The 18319-nt window shown below is 41.8% G+C and overlaps 3 protein-coding genes across 4 annotated transcripts; 1 reads left to right on the top strand and 2 right to left on the bottom strand.

Moving 5' to 3' along the window:
• Positions 1 to 109: 109 nt before the first annotated feature.
• Positions 110 to 5392, bottom strand: tmem44 (transmembrane protein 44). Of its 2 annotated transcripts, none has more exons than XM_085132220.1 (10): positions 5056 to 5392; positions 4850 to 4976; positions 4675 to 4765; positions 4258 to 4439; positions 4044 to 4130; positions 3794 to 3964; positions 2938 to 3099; positions 2702 to 2770; positions 2447 to 2575; positions 110 to 339 (listed from the first exon to the last, which is right to left on the bottom strand). In XM_085132220.1, exons 1-10 carry the CDS (start codon positions 5238 to 5240, stop codon positions 148 to 150), a joined length of 1395 nt encoding a protein of 464 aa, XP_084988346.1. In that variant the 5' UTR covers positions 5241 to 5392; the 3' UTR covers positions 110 to 147. The 2 variants fall into 2 exon arrangements, with proteins under 2 accessions (XP_084988346.1, XP_084988347.1); XM_085132221.1 differs by having other exon boundaries at positions 2447 to 2572.
• A 1759-nt stretch (positions 5393 to 7151) lies between these two features.
• On the bottom strand, positions 7152 to 14750 carry lsg1 (large 60S subunit nuclear export GTPase 1). Its single transcript, XM_085132225.1, has 14 exons — positions 14489 to 14750; positions 13871 to 13997; positions 13213 to 13333; positions 13030 to 13116; positions 12787 to 12873; positions 12626 to 12686; positions 12270 to 12446; positions 11766 to 12128; positions 11417 to 11518; positions 10197 to 10340; positions 9979 to 10102; positions 9651 to 9730; positions 9083 to 9256; positions 7152 to 7741 (listed from the first exon to the last, which is right to left on the bottom strand). Exons 1-14 carry the CDS (start codon positions 14585 to 14587, stop codon positions 7562 to 7564), a joined length of 1926 nt encoding a protein of 641 aa, XP_084988351.1. The 5' UTR covers positions 14588 to 14750; the 3' UTR covers positions 7152 to 7561.
• Positions 14751 to 16464: 1714 nt separating this feature from the next.
• Positions 16465 to 17932, top strand: fam43a (family with sequence similarity 43 member A). Its single transcript, XM_085132222.1, has 2 exons — positions 16465 to 16549; positions 16668 to 17932. Coding segments are annotated over exons 1-2 (1071 nt in total). The 5' UTR covers positions 16465 to 16548; the 3' UTR covers positions 17738 to 17932.
• The last annotated feature ends 387 nt before the right edge of the window (positions 17933 to 18319 follow it).

Genomic DNA, 18319 nt, shown 5'->3' with positions numbered 1-18319 from the left:
CTTCGCTACAGTGTTAGAAACAAAAAGGTACTCGAAATAACTTTAAACTAAAAACAATCAGAGTAATTTTTGTTGTAAAACAAGACAGATGACAGATTTATTTTTGCACTTTTATTCACAAATTACTGCACTCAGCATGTGTGAACTTCACTTAGCTAAGCTTACAGAGCCACACTCTTCCGTACCAGATAGAGCTTTCTGTACGAGTCCAGACGGGGAACGGGCGCAGATGTTAAACGGTTCGGGGTTTGTCGGCCACTCTTGCAGGGGAAACTCGTCACCCTCCTGTTGTTTTGCTGTTGCTTTGCTCCAGTGTGCATTTGCTGCTTCAAAATCCCACTAGAAAATAAGAACATGTCAAAGTAATCGTACAAAGAATTATAGCAAAGTCATATAAACAGCTAATATTCTGAGACTAATTTGTCTGCTATGCTATAAAAGCATTTGGCGATAATCACATGGCACATATGATATATTAATGCACCCTAATGTTGATTTAAAATACAAACAAAGTATGTATTGATGAATTGAGAGGCAGCTCAGAAGTGTACCATACACTAAGTGTTCCTTAGTTTTCTAGGGGGGCTCATCAATGGTGGTCGTGTTGAATCATGCCCCATGAGAGCGTCAACTCGACACCTACAACACAGGTCTTGTATTGTTCACACAGTGACATTCCTGGCCAGCGAGAGTCAAACAACAGACTATAAACATCTCCCAAAATAGCAGAGGGTACTGGCCCCCTATAGACAAGGCAACCATTTTGCACCACTTCCTAGGCAGACAGACCCAGCCCACTGTTGGTCTTTAATCAAAGATCCTTTACAGCAGAACAATTGGACCACATGGCAAATCTCAAACAATTCCACCCATCACTGTAGCCCTAAGCCTCAGCGCAGCCAAGAACCAGAACTCAGCAGTAATGTGCGTGAAACGCAGCACAATGGAGGTTTCAAGCTGCCGGCTGAGGCGACTGTCCAATTATCAGGATCACATGTAAAGTAGGAAAAGCCACTCATTTAAATACTTCAAAAAATGCTCTGTAATCTTTGTTTTAGTTCCCAGTTTGCTTTAAGGCTGTTAGGAAGTTAGGTAACCAAATAAAAAGTAAAAGATTCACTGATAGACTCGAACTCCTCTGGAGCTCTTTGTAATCAGGATTAAACATTAAACACAAAGTCTTCCTAAGATCGAGTAAACAGAGTCAGTAAATTCCAAGTGCATCAGACAGAAACGGCCCGGCTAAACTTTAAATTGCCTCCTGTTGTCTTTGTGAAGATTAAGCTGAGTGTTCACAGCCAAACAAAGTTATACTTTGTCACATTCACCATATACTTGCACTTTTCCAAATCGCCTTTACTTCTCTAACAAACCAACTGTGCTAAAAGGGCATTCGTGTCTTTTGTTTTTTCCTGTTTGGTGAACAGTATCAACTTGCGATTGTTTGTGCTCGCACCATTTGCCTTTGTTTCTGATTAAATGACATCCTCCATAGCCTGGCTTTCTAGTACGGGAGTTTTTATGAGCATAAAGGCCTGACAAAGAAAAAAAACACTTGGAATTTGAATCCTTTTGCAAACTCAGACTGTGTTTTTCAAAAAAGAGAAAACTATATAAATATGAACTGTTCTCTAAAATAAGACTAGTGAAGATTTGATACTGGCTCAGCTATACACTGCAGAAAACTGAAATACAAAACACTGAGCTTGCACTCAGAAAACCACATGCACATGTCTCCGTAGACTTGTCTGTCCAATAAAAACATGCTGACTATTGTCTCCTTATAAGAACGTCTGAGGGCTGTTTTCTGACTTACTTCCCCCAAAGTCACATGTGCAAAGCACTAAGCATAGTTGCACTATTACGTCTGATTATGAATTCTTCTGACTGCTGTATTTTCATACGCAGACAGTCAATACTATTCCTTTATAAAGGATCTCAACCCTAAAGTGGCACTAAAACATAGGTCTTGAAGCAGTTTTGTCAGTGCCATTCTTATTCACCATTTCCACAAGCTGACTCCAGACCCCCCCTGGCTTATGATAATGAGTCCTGAAGTCATTACCTCTTTAGGAACTTCACCACTGCTGTTGTGCAACTGACTCAGTAGTTTAAACTCATAAAAAGACTGATACTAACAGAATCAGGTCATCACAGCAGTTCATGTAAGGTGGCGTGACACAAAGGGTTATGTTCATTCATATTTTTATAACAGCCATGCACACTATCCAGCATGCAAACATGCTGTCACCACCTAGTGGCACTTTGGAATAACTACATATTATAGCTATCCTTTACACGGTGAGAACTGGCATCTGATGTATTAAGATTACCAGCTTTTTGAAAATATATCATAGCTTTAGAGAGAGGGGGAGAAATGTTTATTTAGTGATACATTTGATTCATTTCTTAATTTAAGTGATTGTATCCAAGTAATCCAACTCACCTCCAGATCCGAGCTGACCGGCGAGGAGTCACAGGATGTGTCTGCGGAGCAGAAGCCGTCGGCTCCGATCGCCCCAACCCTCCTGCTGGGAGGCTCGCTTCCCACGTCTCCCCTGGGTGACGTCACCTTCTCGAGGGGCATTTTCAAAAATGAAAGCACATCTAGTATTTGAAGAATAACGGTGTGCAGTGAAGAGTTCCTATCAAACAAACTGCTGTTGGAAAAATGTCGTGTCACAACAGATTCTTTGCTTACTTTTCTCGCAGGTTGACTGTTGACATCCATGTATTGGCCCACCTCTCTCATCTTCTGGAGATCTTTTATCTTTGAAGAAAAAGAATACTATTATAGTCACACCAAGGCTTTAGTGAACAAACACTATTAGAAGAACAATGCTAATAGTGTTTGTTGCAGAACAATACCTGCATAGGGCTACATACCTTGCGCACACAATAACAAAAAAGTGGTATGACTAAACAAAACAAGCTTACTTTTGTTTGTGCTGATGAAGGAATTTGCTCTTTTGTCTGTCTCTTCATGGCAGTGTTATTCTTTGCAGGGTGCCGTGAACCACCTAAAAGGCGCTCTGTATCTGCAAAAAGTCTCATAGCCTTCTTGCTGGAGCCTCTCTTGCACCAATGAGTAATTACAATCTGACATGACAGGTTAAAGGTCAACAAACCACACCACAGCATGACTGGCACAGACTCAAGCAAATCACCTAAATCTAGATGTAATGGACAGTAGCCCCGGTTTTAGTGAGAATCCACACTCGCCATCAATTTTGTTAGCTACACATGTTCAGCCACTTGTTATTGGAAGTAGCTAATCAACCAATCACAGCAGCAACTTCATGCATTTAGACATGGTCAAAATGACCTGCTGAAGTTCAGACTGAGCATGGGGTGGGGTAGGATGGGAAAGGAAGGCGATTGAAATCACTTTGAATGGTTGGTGCCAGATGGCGTGGTCTGAGTATTTCAGAAACTGCTGCTCTACCAGGAGTTTCCCACACAACTTTCTGGTTTACAGAGAATGGTCAAAGGAATAAACAGTGACTCAAATAACAGTCAGTTGTCACAGTCTAGGCAAGCAGAAGAGGATCTCTGAATGCACAGTAGCTTCACAAAAGCTTCACATCATGGATGTAGGGCTGACAACTCTGCAGTAACTGTGTGATGCAATCACATCAATATGGACTCAAACGTCTGAGGAATGTTTTCAGCACCTTGTCGAATCTATGACACGAAGCTCTGAAGGCAAAATGAGGCCCGACCCCATACTAGCAAAGTGAGTTGTGAATCTCTACACAGTTGATGCGTGGTCACACTTTCTGTGTAAGGATACAAGAAGGTCTAGAGTCACACAGCCTGCTGATGACAGAAGCCATGGCATCGCTCTCATAAGAAATCTAAACTGAGTGCCACAGAGGAGTATGGCTGCAGTGTAGAGGGCACCAGCCAGTGAGCACAACAGTCCAGAGAAAATGGCAGTGTGGGTCACTTTATGTCCATTGCACTAAAAGGAAGAACACAAATAACACTAGGAACTTTATTAGAACAGTAACATGATTTTAAGTGAATGCTTTGTCACTTACTACTCTGCAGAGTTTGGGGATCCTGGAGGTACAGGCTATGACAAAAGACAGCAGCCCCAGTAGGTAACCCACGATTTCAGTGTCGTCCTACAGACAGACGATTTTACGATGCAGCAGAAGGACATTTAGAGCAGCTGCAAAACGGCAATTCAAAAACAACAAAACAACCCAGGTGACAGCACTCATACACATGTATCCGTTTGTGTAACCACACCATTGAAGAACTCCAGCTGGAGACTTGAAGGACGACATGCAGCAGCGTCCTCCCTTTGACGGGCTGCAGTGCTGAAGTATGGGAGACCCTGGACTTCAGAAAACCTCCTGCAACTACCATCAAGACACACACTGCTAGGAGATGCTGTCTCCTCCTCCTCTTCATCATCCTCAGCCTTTTTTCTGAGAGAGAACACCAGAGAGGACGGTTACAGTTAGAAAGCATTTCAATAGGTCCCCTGTTCATTTGTGTGGTTATCTGTAGCGCCTCTCTGATAATTGGACCTACTGTGGCTGGATGACAATATTTAAACACCTGCGCTACCTTGCTGCTGCACTTTGAATAATGCACAATTGCTAAATTGTTTGGGAATGATAAGGTTTGCATTATTAAGATATGGAATTTTCTTAATCATACCTGCTTTCGAATTCCAACACAGGAACACTGGAAAGCACCACAAAATACAGTTCACAAAATCCACAGCGGCAGCAAAAGCACCCATTAAAATCTGCAGAAAGGGCAGCGATAAGGAGTTAGTGTTTTAATGCATAAATAGAGTGAAAATACTTGGTTACACGTAGAACTGTGCTACCTGTATATGCAGCTGCCTGGACAGGATGGCTCCAGTTGTACTGCACAGGTTACCGATGAAGCAGTAGAAGAAAACCGCGGTTTCTCCCGGATTTTCTCCCCGGATTTTGCACCTCTGATACACGAACCTTCACAGTTACCACAGGTCAACGTTAGATATGTATTAGATGAATGGGGCCGGTGGGTGATTAATGATAATCTACTTACAGGAGACATGATAGCAGCAAAAGCAGCGCAGAAAGAAAGGTGAGACCAACAGGGACGCAAAGTGTGTCTGCGTCACGGGACAAACAGGTGTTAACCGTATCCACGCAAAAATCAACCAAACTAGTCAGGAAATAGTCTGATCGTTCCCCGACTTGACCGTCCGCGATGTGCGCACTTTTCTTCATTTTAAGTGCAAAGCTCAGCGACAGTCCGCAGAACCGATCAGAAACTGAGCCATGCTCCTAGTGGAATATGCACATTTGACTTCTTGCTCATCAGAAGCACAGCGGCAGCTCTCCAAACGGCCCGCACGCGGCAGGGAGGGGCTTACCTGTGCCACCTGTCATATATGGAAATACGTTCAAAGGCACAAGTGAACGTGTGGATTTTACGCTCTTTCTGTGTTTAGAGATGCCAACAAATAAGTCATCATCCTTTTATTTAAAGAGGCGCGTTCATTTGTAGCTACGATCAGGAGCATTGCGTGTACCTTAGTCCATTTCAGGAATCTTACACTTGATCACAGTGACCGCTTGCCAAAAAACGGCTACAAATTGTTGTCAATGAGTTGTTGGGCTATGATCTGTCAAGCATAACTCTCATGAATGATAACAAGTGATTTTGAGCCACAAAGCACGTTCCTGTCACAAATGTAGAAGCTGCAGTCAGTTTTTGGCAAATTGACTTTTATATATATATCCTTTATTTATCCAAGTCTCAGCAGAAATCTCACCAAATATCACATACAGCTGTTCTTTCGATACATTTAAAGTGGTCAAAAAGGATTGGATCGATTATAATTTAGAACACAGATTAGCTACAAAGAGTCATAAAAATACTCGAAAAACAGCTAATGTCTTTGCTTTATACATAAACCCTTCATAAATATAAGCAAAGACATTAGACATAAAAAACAGAAACATCAGAAATCATTGCCACAGGTCAGGGGTGTTTGTATTTATTTATTGTCCATCCATCCATTCGCTTCCGCTTCTCCTTTTCAGGGTCGCGGGGGGCGCTGGAGCCTATCCCAGCTGTCATAGGGCGAGAGGCGGGGTACACCCCGGACAGGTCGCCAGTCTGTCGCAGGGCCAACACACAGAGACAGACAACCATTCACTCGCACATTCACACCTAGTGACAATTTGGATGATCCAATTAACCTATGGCCACAATTATTTATTGTATATTATTCATTTTACACTCATGGGAGTTCCCACTTGTTCCCAGGTTTACAACATTTTGTAGCTTGTAGCTATTCTGTGATGGTAAGAAAATCAACTCCAAATGTATTATCTGGTTGATAAATACTCAATAACAGTAAGAATTAGAAACGCTCTCAGATGCTTAGACACCTGCAACCCTCATGCACTTCTTTAACCTCCTAGGACCTGGCGTCCACATATGTGGACATCACATTATATATATTAAAGGGGTGGCTATAGCTCAGGCAGCTGGCTCCCCCAGTTTGCATGACAAATATCATTGGCCAAGATAGTAACCCCTACTTGCTCTCCGATGCATCCATCAGAGTATGAATGTGTATGAATGATAGTTGGAAAGCACTCCCTATATAGATAACAGTGCTCGTGTGAATGGGTGTGTATGGGGCTAATGCGCCGTGTTGTATAGAGTGCTTTGAGTACTCCAGGAGACTAGAAAGGCGCTATATAAGAACCAGTCTATTTTACATTTTGGGTTGTCTAGACCAAAATACCAAATTTTGCTCTACCAGGGCCTGATATCCACTTACGAGGATGTTATTCTGCCTCTGTTCCATCGAAATTTAAAGCCAATGTCCTCATGAGTGGATCTCATTTTTCTCAGAAACAAAAATTGGGTACAAAAAAAATCAAAATCACATCATTCTTTGTTTTTACATTCATCAGGTCCCAATCAGCCCAAAGAGCAAAGAGAAATTAAAAATGCATCCCATGAAGGAGTTTGAGTCTTAGAGTTGGCAAAATTTAACTTATTCAGATTACAAAACTTGCTATTTCATAGTCTTCTATTACAAATACAAATTATTGTATTTACACTGAAGCATTAATTAATATATTGTTATGGAAATATGACAAAAAAGTGTCACACCAACATGAAAGCATGTGTTTATTCTACTAACCCGGTTAAGTTACAAAGAGCATTGCTTTAAATGTATAAAAGTCAACATACAGTATTTTAACTGATTCATAGAGACTTTATGTGTCGTCCTTGAATACAAATTTGCATGTTGAATTGATTGGTTGCTCTTTAACTGGTGATCAGCCTGACGGAGCGCACTGCACCATTTTGTTAAAACCAGAGCGGACAGATTATGCACCTCATTAGTTAATGTCACGACGGCCTGATTTTTCCACACTCACAGGATTAAAGGGGGCCTTCATCTACACAAAGCACTCAGAATTGATTCCCTTGGAATCACACATGAACTGTGCTTCAGGGTTTTTCCTAAAGTACAGTTCACAGATCTAAGTCTCTCAAATTAACTTCGATTTTCTGATCATAATCAGGCATCCAGATGCTTAGTAATCCGCCGCACTTTCTCCTTCTTGTTCCTGTTGCCGTGTTTTTTCCAGGGTTTGCCCGCTGCCATCTCTGATTCAGCTTTGCCTGGACCCACAGGTCCACTGCCTGCTTTGTAGCCCATCACAGACTGAATTCCTTTGGAGAGTGCCCGCACGTTCTCCTAAACAGAGGTTCATCATCAACAAAAAGAAAAAATCATTTAACTTCATAATAAACTGCTCCTCTGCTGCAGACACACTTTATATTACCAAAAGTGTTCACTCGTCTGCCTTCACTCTCATGTGAACTTGACTGACATCCCATTTTTAATCCATAGAGTTTGATATGATGTCCAATTAACCCTTGCAGCTATAACGGCTTCAACTCTTGTGGGAAGATTTTCCAAAAGGTTTAGGTGTGTTTATGGGAATTTTTGACCATTCTTCCAGAAGTGGATTTGTGAGATTACCACTGAGCTGCTGTCATTCCCAGTGGCTTCCACATTCTTATAATACCACTAAGGCTACGTTCACACTGCAGGTGAAAGCGCATCAAATCAGATTTTTTTGACCCTATGCGACCCATATCTGATCATGGTGTGACAGTGTGAACGGCACAAATCCGATATTTTCAAATCCGATCTGGTTCACTTTCGTATGTGGTTCTGAATCCGATACATATCCGATGTTTTAGAAAGCGACTGCTGTTTGAACGGTCATGTCGCATTAAATCCGTCTTTTACGTCACTGACACAAGACAGACGCCAATTACCAGCTCCGGAGAAGCGCCCGATAAGACATCGCGAACGCTTCCTGGCCATCCAGTGTAGATGTCAGTGAAACTGTTGGGAAGACAACGTTGGAGAAACGTGAACATTTTATTTGTACTGTATAATCTGCAGATTCTGACAGAAATCTGCAACTATCCTTTGAAGCAGCGCTCCTCTAAAACAGCAATAAGGATCATTATTAGGTTATTTACATTATTATGTAAATAACAAAATAACTTAAAGCAAAAATTGGGAAACGTAAAGTCCGAAGTCTTTATATTAAGGGCCATCAGTCAAACAATACTGTTGGTCTGGGTCTAAACAGAGCGCGTTGTGTGTGACGTCTTCTTTTGCGCATGCGGCCGCTTTGAGCGTTCACACTAGAGCGCGTTTGCTGTCACATTTTATTTGTAGTGTGAACGAGCAGACAAAAAAAATCGGATTTGATCAAAAAAGTCGGAATTGATCATCAAGACCTGCAGTGTGAACGTAGCCTAAGAGTTAAGTGTGGAATATTTATTAGTGAGGAAATTTCACAACTAGCATTCGATCCCTGGAATTCACTGAGCTCCTGAGAGCATCCCATTCTTCCACAAATGTTTGTTGATGCAGTCCGCGTGACTAGGCGCTTGATTTTACACACCTGTGGGCCTGAATTCAATGATTGGGGTGGGTGACAGAACACTTCTGGTAATATAGCTTATAATACAACATCTACTGACCAAAAATAAAAGATCAGCAGGAATAATTTACCTGATGGAAAAAGTTCTTGTCAACCACGTTTTCGATTCTCTTAATTTTGTGTTGTCTGTTCATTACAGTGGAGAGGTCACTGCTGTCTGAGTCGCTTATCTCAAACTTTTTGTGCTGCGGCTGGAAGTCTTCAGGTTTTATATGTGGAGGGGGATGGCAGTGCAGAAGCTTGCCCTGTAAGGAAAAGAGCTATGTTAGGCAAAGGACGTTGTAAACATGCATAATTGACTGGTAACTGGTCAAACCAACAAATTCAGTGGTTACAAGAGAACAGCTACACCTTACAAAAGACTGAAGAGCTCCACAGTCTGCTTAAACACACAGCCGAACCACAGATGTGCTACAGCTACACTGTTTAACGGTGCAGGTGACAGAGCTGAGCCAAGATGAAAATAACTTATTTATCTCTCCTAGAATTTCCATCTGTGTTTTCCTCCCACTTTGTAAGGCTAAACATTTCATTTATGACCCACACTCACTCGACCACAGTCCAAAATTAAAAAGTAAACACAAGCAACATAACTGTGTGTTTTTTCCAACCCACAACAGTTTGCAGTTGTGAACTTACGCTCACGTAATCCTTCAGGACGTAGCGGGCCGATCTGGACTGATCGGGCTGGCCGTGCGACGTCATGAAACCTCTCATATCTGAAACAGACCAAAAAGAAAAGGCTATGTTATAAAACAAAGAAATTACATCAAGGGGAAAGACAGCTAGCAGCATCTAAGGGTGCCACAGGGACCTCTGATCAAGGAGGAACACAATACATAAAATTAAATCTATAAAATAGATTTTTTTAAAGAATCTAAGATGGTTTACTCTCTCGAGTTGTACATATTTCACCTATTGTTAATCTATTCTATCCAGACCCATGATAAATGTCTATTAGCCTCACATCCATACGCCATCAGCAGCTCTTCCGCAGTGGGCGGTCTGTCAGGGTCTTCATCTTCCCGCGGTCTGATAATATTGAAGCCATAGGTGCCTTCTAACACGTGCCGAGGAATCGTCTGACATATGTGACCAATCTGTTAAGAACTACATGTCGTAAGCATCAGAATCAATTATAAAGCAGAACAGGCAGAGTCGAGCTTTCTGTCACGTAAAGGATATGAGTGAGATGGCAGGTACGTGGTCTCTCATCTGGTCTATGGGCAGAATCCCAGAGCAGATCATCTCAGCTTTGGTAGAAACGAAGGAGGGCATGACCAGACCTGGGCAGTCGCAGAGACACAGGCCTGGCTCCACATATAACGTCTGTCGTAAATGTCAAAAACAAAAACACACAAAAAACACCATCATAATCATCCATCCATCCTTTTTCAGGGGCGCGGGGGGGGGGGGGGGGGGGGGGGGGGGGGCTGGAGCCTATCCCAGCTGTGATAGGGCGAGAGGCAGGGTGCACCCTGGACAGGTCGCCAGTCTGTCGCAGGTCTATCATCATTATTATTATTATTATTATTATTATTATTATTAGGGATGCAACGATATCAATTTTTTCAAACCGATACGATACCGATACTTGGATCTGAGAACTTGCCGATACAGAGTACAAAAACCGATACTTCTACCACACACACACAAATGCAATGAATTAGAATTTTATTTTATTCTCTGCCGATAAAAAATTAAATCTTAATAAAAATGACCACAAAAATATTTCAAGTGAAAAATCAGCACTTCTGTTAAATTATTGCAGAGTCTCCACATTGTAATTTAACAAAATATCACTGAACTATTGGCACTGTCCCGAGCTTTCAGAATAATAAATAAACACTTCTGTTTATTTATTATATTTCATATCGCAGCTCGAGTATGCTGAGAAGACGGTGCAATCCTATGTTTTCCACGACCGGCATTGGCTGGTCATCCAGAGAAATAAAATGAGTCAGAGCCTCTGTTATTTTAACTGCCCGTGGATTTTCTCTTGACATTTTTCTTCGCTTTTCCAAAACCAAAAAGTTGGCTGTTCTGGTCCACACTGCTGACATTTTGTTTAGCCTAGCTACAGCAGCCTCCAGTTTCTCTTTTTTCATCTGGAGCTGCCAGTCTCACTCGCCTAACCCTGTGCCTGTTTAGCGCGGGATGTCCCCCCTAGTGGCCAATCTAAAAAACTACAACAGAAATGACAAGCCACCCTCTGACTAATGAAATAAGTTGGTATCGGTTCATGGTATCGGTTAACTTTTACGAGTATGAGTACACACACATTTTACAGTATCGGCACCGATACCCGATACCAGTATTGGGTATCGGTGCATCCCTAGTAAGCATTATTATTAAGCTTCTTGCTGGTGGAATCCCTAACCTGCATTTGAGCAGTAAGTACCTACCTGAAAGTGTTTAGTGTGTCCAGGAGTGGCTGAGACAGAAACCTTCTTGTTCCTCAGAATAGTGTTGATGGTTGAACTCTTTCCCACATTAGGATACCCGACCTGTTGGTTCCACCACATAATGAACATTTAATTGCTTTAAAATAACTCATACTGAGGAAAGTGTGGAGCTTCTTCCCCGACTACGAATCCAATTAAAATGTTTCCTGTTCCTACGATTCTTGTAAAGCATTAAAAAGCACTCCTGGTGAATTCTGCAAAGTGGTTCAAACGCTCTTACTAAATACAAATACATGGCTACAGCATGCAATTTACGCTAGACTGACAGATAGATGGTCCTTTTACTCACCAGTCCCACTGTCAGCTGCCCTTCTTTAACCCTGGAGCCATTGTGAACAGCCTTGAACATTTCCAGCAGCTCATCCTTGCGCAGCAGACGGCTGGAGTTGTGGAAAGATGTATCGGATGAACCAGCAGTCTCTCCCTCTGCTTCTTCCTCGCCTTCTGAACAGGTCTTCCAGTCCTCCTCATCTACGCTTACCTCTTCCTGCTCTTCCTCCATGTCACTCTGTTCTCCCCCGTTGTCCTCATCCTCCTTGTTCTTTACCTCTTCCTCTCCATCTGCACCTTTCTGACTCACATCTTCTTTAATTTGCCGTCCTCCTTCTTCTGGATCACTCTCTTCACACTCTGGATCGGCCACCTCCATGCCCTGTGAGGGGACAAGTTTCTGCACTATTTTTCACTGGGATTAAAGACGCCAAAAGGTGACTTTTTCTTCAGTACAATAAATTATCTATTCCCTAAAAAAATACAAGTGCATCACAGTTCAGAGAAGAGAGAAAAGTCTCACCTTTTCCTCTGCATCCAGCCTGTTGCCTTCAGCCAGAGCAGACCAGAAAACTGCCCTCAGCCCCTCCTTCTCAAAGCATTTGGCCCAGACTTGCCTCTGCTCCCTGGTCAGTAGATCAGCTTTGTTCACCAGAAGCATGTTCACCTTATGCTCTGAAACTTCTTTAACATAGGACTCCTGGTGCCACACAACCAGAGAATTATTACAATCACTGCAGTACAGTTTAAACGTACGTAATGATGGATACAAGCAAATGTTGACAGATGAAATATGCAAAATGATTAAACAAAGTGCAATTATTTCATATATGAAACCAGATTTCTATCATCTGTCCACTATTGAAATAAAGCACTTACAAGGTCCAGACATCTGAACAGCAAAGGATTTCTGGCATCAACAATTTGAACAACGACGTCACTAAAATAAGAAAAAAGAAATATTTGTTTTTTTCCCTCAGCATCACATAATGAGAACAGATTCCTCAGGAAATGTGATCTGCTGTTGATTTGGGTTCTACCTCCTCTCAATCACTCTCCACAGCTGTCTCCAAAATTCAAGGTTTCTCTCAAACGGGGTGAGAATTAACTTCTGCTCCTCTTCCAGCCTTTGAAGAGAACACTTGTAATTAGATTACAGGCAACGATAATCCAGCACAAATGTATCATAAGTCATTAATTAGAAAATTTTGAATGGTTATCCCTGCATTCCACTACTGATTCTTAACACCAAAAGTGACTCAGAGTACAGAGAAGCTGCATACTGTGCAAGTGCTCGTCTCCACTCCAAGAAGCTGTCTTTCTCTGTCTGCTGAAGCTCGTCTGGACTGGTGCTTTCATCCCAGTGGGGTCTTATAACAAGGAAATACACAACAGATCTTATCAATGCAACATATTATTTATACGTTAGACAAATTAAGCTGTAAAAACATTTCGACTCAAATCACCGTCTCGGAATTCTGAGGAAATGTTTGTTGTCTTCGTGCAGCTTCATCAGTTCGCTTTTCTCCTCGGCTGTTAATAAGCCCGCTCGAGCTTCTGCCGGCACAAACTTGATATTGAGCTTCTCTAAGAAAACACAGAAATGAATGAAAGTGATTAGATTAACAAGCAGAATAAAAAGGCAGATCTGCAGTGGAGATCACATAATATTTAACACAAAAAATACTTAAAAACACAGGAAGAATTACTTCTGTTAGGTTTATACACGTAAATATTGTGGACTAAAGTTCGATGTGGAAGGCTCATTCCCAGTTATCGCAAACACTCGATTGCAGTTCTCGCTACCCAAGGACAACCAGTTGCTAGGTTTATGGGGACAATTACTTTTCCACATAGAACCAGGCAGCTTTGATTTGTCTTTTTCCCTTAGTAAGTGATGTCATCATTGAACAATTATCTTTGCCTAATTTATCATTTAATTTGTTGATGTCCTGAAATGTGCAAGTGTGACAAATATTCAAAAAAAAATAAGAATTCAGAAATGGGGCAAATACTTTTTCAGAGCACTGTAGTTTCCCATGTTTGATAAGTAAAAAAAAAAAAAAGAAACATACCTACAATTCACCTGAAAACTAAACATGAGTGAATCAAAGTGTTATTTACCTGCAACAAACTCTGTTCCTGCCAGTTCAGCTGTGGCCAGAAAGTCATCCATGGAACTTTGTTCTGTCACTGACTGCAGGTTCAGCCGCCCCCAGTCGTAGCCATCATTCAGTTCACTGGTGTGGAGCTGAAAATATAAAGAAAACGATGACAACAAACTTTCAGTAGCTAAGTGCCTGTGAAAAAGCGTCCAGATTAAACAAAGCAGCTGTGACTGGGACATCATCGCCAAATAGTGGATCATTTTCACATCCTTGCATCCAAACCACCCTGTGACTTGTTCTAAAAATACTTGAGATTTTGTTAAAACAATTTCCCAGAAAAGTTTATCCCCATTACAAACGTACCCCAGTCATTTATTTATTTACGTAATAGTCCTTGCTCATTAGTTCGTTTGCTCTAAACAACAGCATCAGTAAATTTACATCCTGGTAAACCAGTGTGGGGTAATCGTAACACTAATACTAACAGCTAAGTGGAATTAAAAAAGTTGAGTGGCATTTAAAAACGGGGTCACAACTGCTTAGGGGATGATACTATATCACGAAAGGTCTCATATCTACATCTGCGATTATCTGAACACGTTTAACACGAGCTATAAAAAAAACTGTGTCATACCCAAGAGTCGCCCCTTTTGTTTCCCCGGCCTGCCTGGAGCCTCTCCTTGATCAGAGCTCTGCCCAGCACGGCTCCTCCGCCCGCCTTCTTCTTGCCCATAATAGCCTCCGATGCTGTCACTTCACAAAACACAGGAGGAATACAAAACTGAAGAATACTGCGGCCAGCCACTCGCTTCAGAGACCCATGTGCACTACCTACAGCCTTGTTGTCGTAAAAACCGGAAATGGAACAAACCAAACGATTAACATATCCGGACAATTAAATTGGTGTTGGACTTTAGAAGGCATGTTATTTTATAAAACGCTACCCTTTATATTCTTTATACTGTTAATAAAATAAACTCTAAAACAGTGACATACATTATCTTCTCATTTATGTGATAAATACAGGCGGGAGAGTAGCTGTGGTACATTCCGGTTACACGCTCAGCGGTTAAATGTGCCCTGAAGAAACACCGACAGAAACAACATGAGTTCCTCGTGTGTCACACTTGGGAGTGATCGGGATGTTAGAATTAGATTAAATTAGAAAAGAGTATATCTGTACTGTGCGATACTTCTAAAGGCAAATTGCTTTCCATACTTTCGTATCGTTCCAATACAACGTAAATGCAGTACTACACATAGTTTTACCCTATAAAGACAGCTTAAATGGGAGAAAGCAGTGTGATTTATGAGATAAGTCATCATTCTGAACACATTTTAATGACCACCTTTTAATGTCAACAATAATTAGTTAATGCAAGAAAAAAAAACATAACTTTCAGACTATCCTGTATTTTGAAATTGGGTGTTTTAGAAACACGGAATGTAAATGTGCATGTCTCTAAAGAAATTTGCGTCAGCATCTGTTGTTTAGATGTGTTATGGGCTATAAATAAAATGACAGTCAATACAAAAAGGTTCAGTCATTTTTCATAGTGCATGTTTGAGATATATTTTTTCATTAACAAAACCACCAATAACGTATTTAACACAGTTCAGTGGGCTACATGCTGAACTTAGAGGAGAGAAACAAAGTAACAATCATATCTCCCTAGTATTGATTAGATACCAATATCAGTGTTGGTATGGACAGTATCAATATCTGGACTGATCCTCCCACCCCTGGGGTATATGGCCATCTCAATCTGAGCTGTCCCTCAGATCAGGGTATAGTTAGAAGGGCAAGAGTGAGACACCTAAGGTGAGCAGATGAAAGAAGAAGAAGAGCAAAAACGTCAGTGTGTATTTGTGCTATGTTTTGGAAAATATCAAAATACATGAATAAAAGTAAAACATAAATCTCCTTCCATACAACAACAACAACAAAAAAGAATCGCACTTCCGAACAGAGCCAAAAGGGGGCAGCATGTAACAGACGTTTTAAAGAGACTTGATGTGACTCAAACTAACCTGGACCTGACAAATCCTAAACGCCGCTGTCCTCTATGAGACTGTTAATTATGAGTTAATCCATCAATTTAAACATAAATCTTTGCAAACAAATTCAAACGTTCAGGAACAATTTTTTTAAACTTAAGAAATTCCAGAAAAAAACAAAAAAACAAAAAACAAAACAAGTCACGGGACAATAAATAATATGTGGATCTGTTTCTTTCCATTCAGTTGATATTTTATAACAGAACAATGTATTTATATCTTCACTTTACATTCATATATTCCTCCAGGAATATAGTTTCCAGGAATGCTTTTCACTCTTCTTTAATGCAAAAATGAAGCTGTAGTTTATATTAACAGACGACTCTTAAACCGAGTTTTATAGAGCTCTGTTATTAAATGTTGCATAATTGTTGAGTATAACTTAGATATCTATAGATGTTTTCGCTTGTTTATAATTCGTGTTTTAGCGAAAGAAACCAAGAAGAACAGTTTACACTAACAGGAACTGTATCTTTTCACTTGGTTCAGTCCCCCCCTACAGTCATGCTGAAATGGTTTGTCCTCGCATATAAACTGTGAATCTCGTGCTGTCAGAGCAGACTGTACTCAGCACTACAATGACATAAAACGGGGATGTTGCGATGGACAGGAACACTTCAGAGGATGGACAGATGAAGTACGGTGTCTTTGCGTTTAGTTCACGTAGAGTAGCTCTCACATGACCCGACAGGCAGTAGAACGCTTCTAGAATTTAGTAGTAATTAAAAAAAAAGTTGTTCTCCTTTCTCTCTCAGTGCTGCTGTTGACTGGAAACAGCAGTAAAATGCTGCCTTGGAAGAAGAATAAGTTCGACCTGATTGAGGAAGACAAGCAGTCCAAGCAGAAGGGCTATGCGGTGAGTCTCAACTACTCGGCGCTCACCTCCTTCGCCAAGTCCTGCCCCGAGAGCGCACTCAACAGGGTGGGCAGCATGTTCAAGTCAAAGAGGAAAAAGCTGAAGATCACCAGCGAAGATCCCACGTACACGGTGCTTTACCTGGGAAACGCTACCACGATCCAGTCCAAAGGAGACGGCTGCACGGACGTAGCGGTGAGCAAGATCTGGGGCAAAAGCGAGATGGGCAAGAACGGCACTAAGATGAGGCTGACCATCAGCTCCCAGGGCATCCGCATGGTGCATATGGATGACAAGGCCAGGAGACCGGGACACTTGTACTTGCTGCACCGGATAACCTACTGCGTCGCGGACCCGCGGCTACCCAAGATTTTCGCTTGGATTTACAGGCACGAGATGAAACACAAGGCCGTAATGCTGCGCTGCCACGCAGTGCTGGTGTCCAAGCCGGAGAAGGCAAAAGCCATGGCGCTGCTGCTGTACCAGACCTCGGCAACAGCCCTGGCTGAGTTTAAAAGACTAAAACGGAGGGACGATGCCAGGCACCAGCAGCAGCAGCTCATAGGGGAACAAACCATCCCCTTGGTGCCTCTCAGGAAGCTGCTGAACGGACAGTGCTACTACAAACCCCCGGTGGAGCGCAGCCGGAGTGCACCAAAATTGGGCTCTATCACGGAGGACTTGGTGGGGGAGGAAGAGGAGGAGAAAGCAATGCACTTTGAGTGTGAGGACATTCTGGACACGGACAATGATTGTGTTGCCAATGGCAAACAAGAGTTGACTCAAATTATTAATGACTTGGGAGAGATGAGCATAGGAAACGACGTGCAGACGTTGAAAGCTGACCTCAGAGTCACCAGACTCCTCTCTGGTGAGAGCACAGGGAGCGAATCCTCCATAGAAAGCAACCAGGAGCCGCCACCACTAATCAATGGCTTTGATGAGGTAAAGGTGCAAGAAACTGCCTAAAAAACTTTGCGCATTTCTGGGCACTTGTAGCGCACCGTTCTGTTGAGCCACTGTTGAGAAACAGTTGCAAAGTGCTTGTTTGACATGTGCCACTGAGACTAACAATTGAGAGGACATAAACGTAATTTGGGGGCAAAGCAGACAGACAGTTACGCTACTGAACTAAGTTAAAAGATTGTGTAAACAAAAGAAAAACAAGGCATACCCATTTGAGAGACAACTTTAATGACAAATTCCCAGCGCGCCTTAGGGCGCACGGCACTAATTCCATCTCTTTTGTTTAAGAGGATTTGCTGTAGCAACGAGCTTGTTTACTTGACGTTTTTTTTCCTCACTTGAAAATATCATGTTTCTTCTGTAACATGCTCCAATCATCAAGATCCAGAAGCTCCCAAACATTCCTTAAAAAGCATTTAAAAAAGCAGATTTGTTTTCCATCAGGCTTCCTTTACAACCCCCATCAGGGCGCCTGCTCGTCACCTTTTTATTTCTGCACTGTTGCGACTTCATTGAAGTATTATTTTGACTACCATGTACATAAGTTTGCTGGTATGTTGTCTGAAACATAAGTGTCTTATCTTT

The sequence above is a fragment of the Neolamprologus multifasciatus genome, chromosome 15 (genome assembly GCF_963576455.1).
Source record: "Neolamprologus multifasciatus chromosome 15, fNeoMul1.2, whole genome shotgun sequence".
In the NCBI taxonomy this organism is placed as follows: Eukaryota; Metazoa; Chordata; class Actinopteri; order Cichliformes; family Cichlidae; genus Neolamprologus; species Neolamprologus multifasciatus.
The sequence above is the reverse complement of the archived record's forward strand: the minus strand, read 5'-3'. Positions and strand labels throughout refer to the sequence as shown.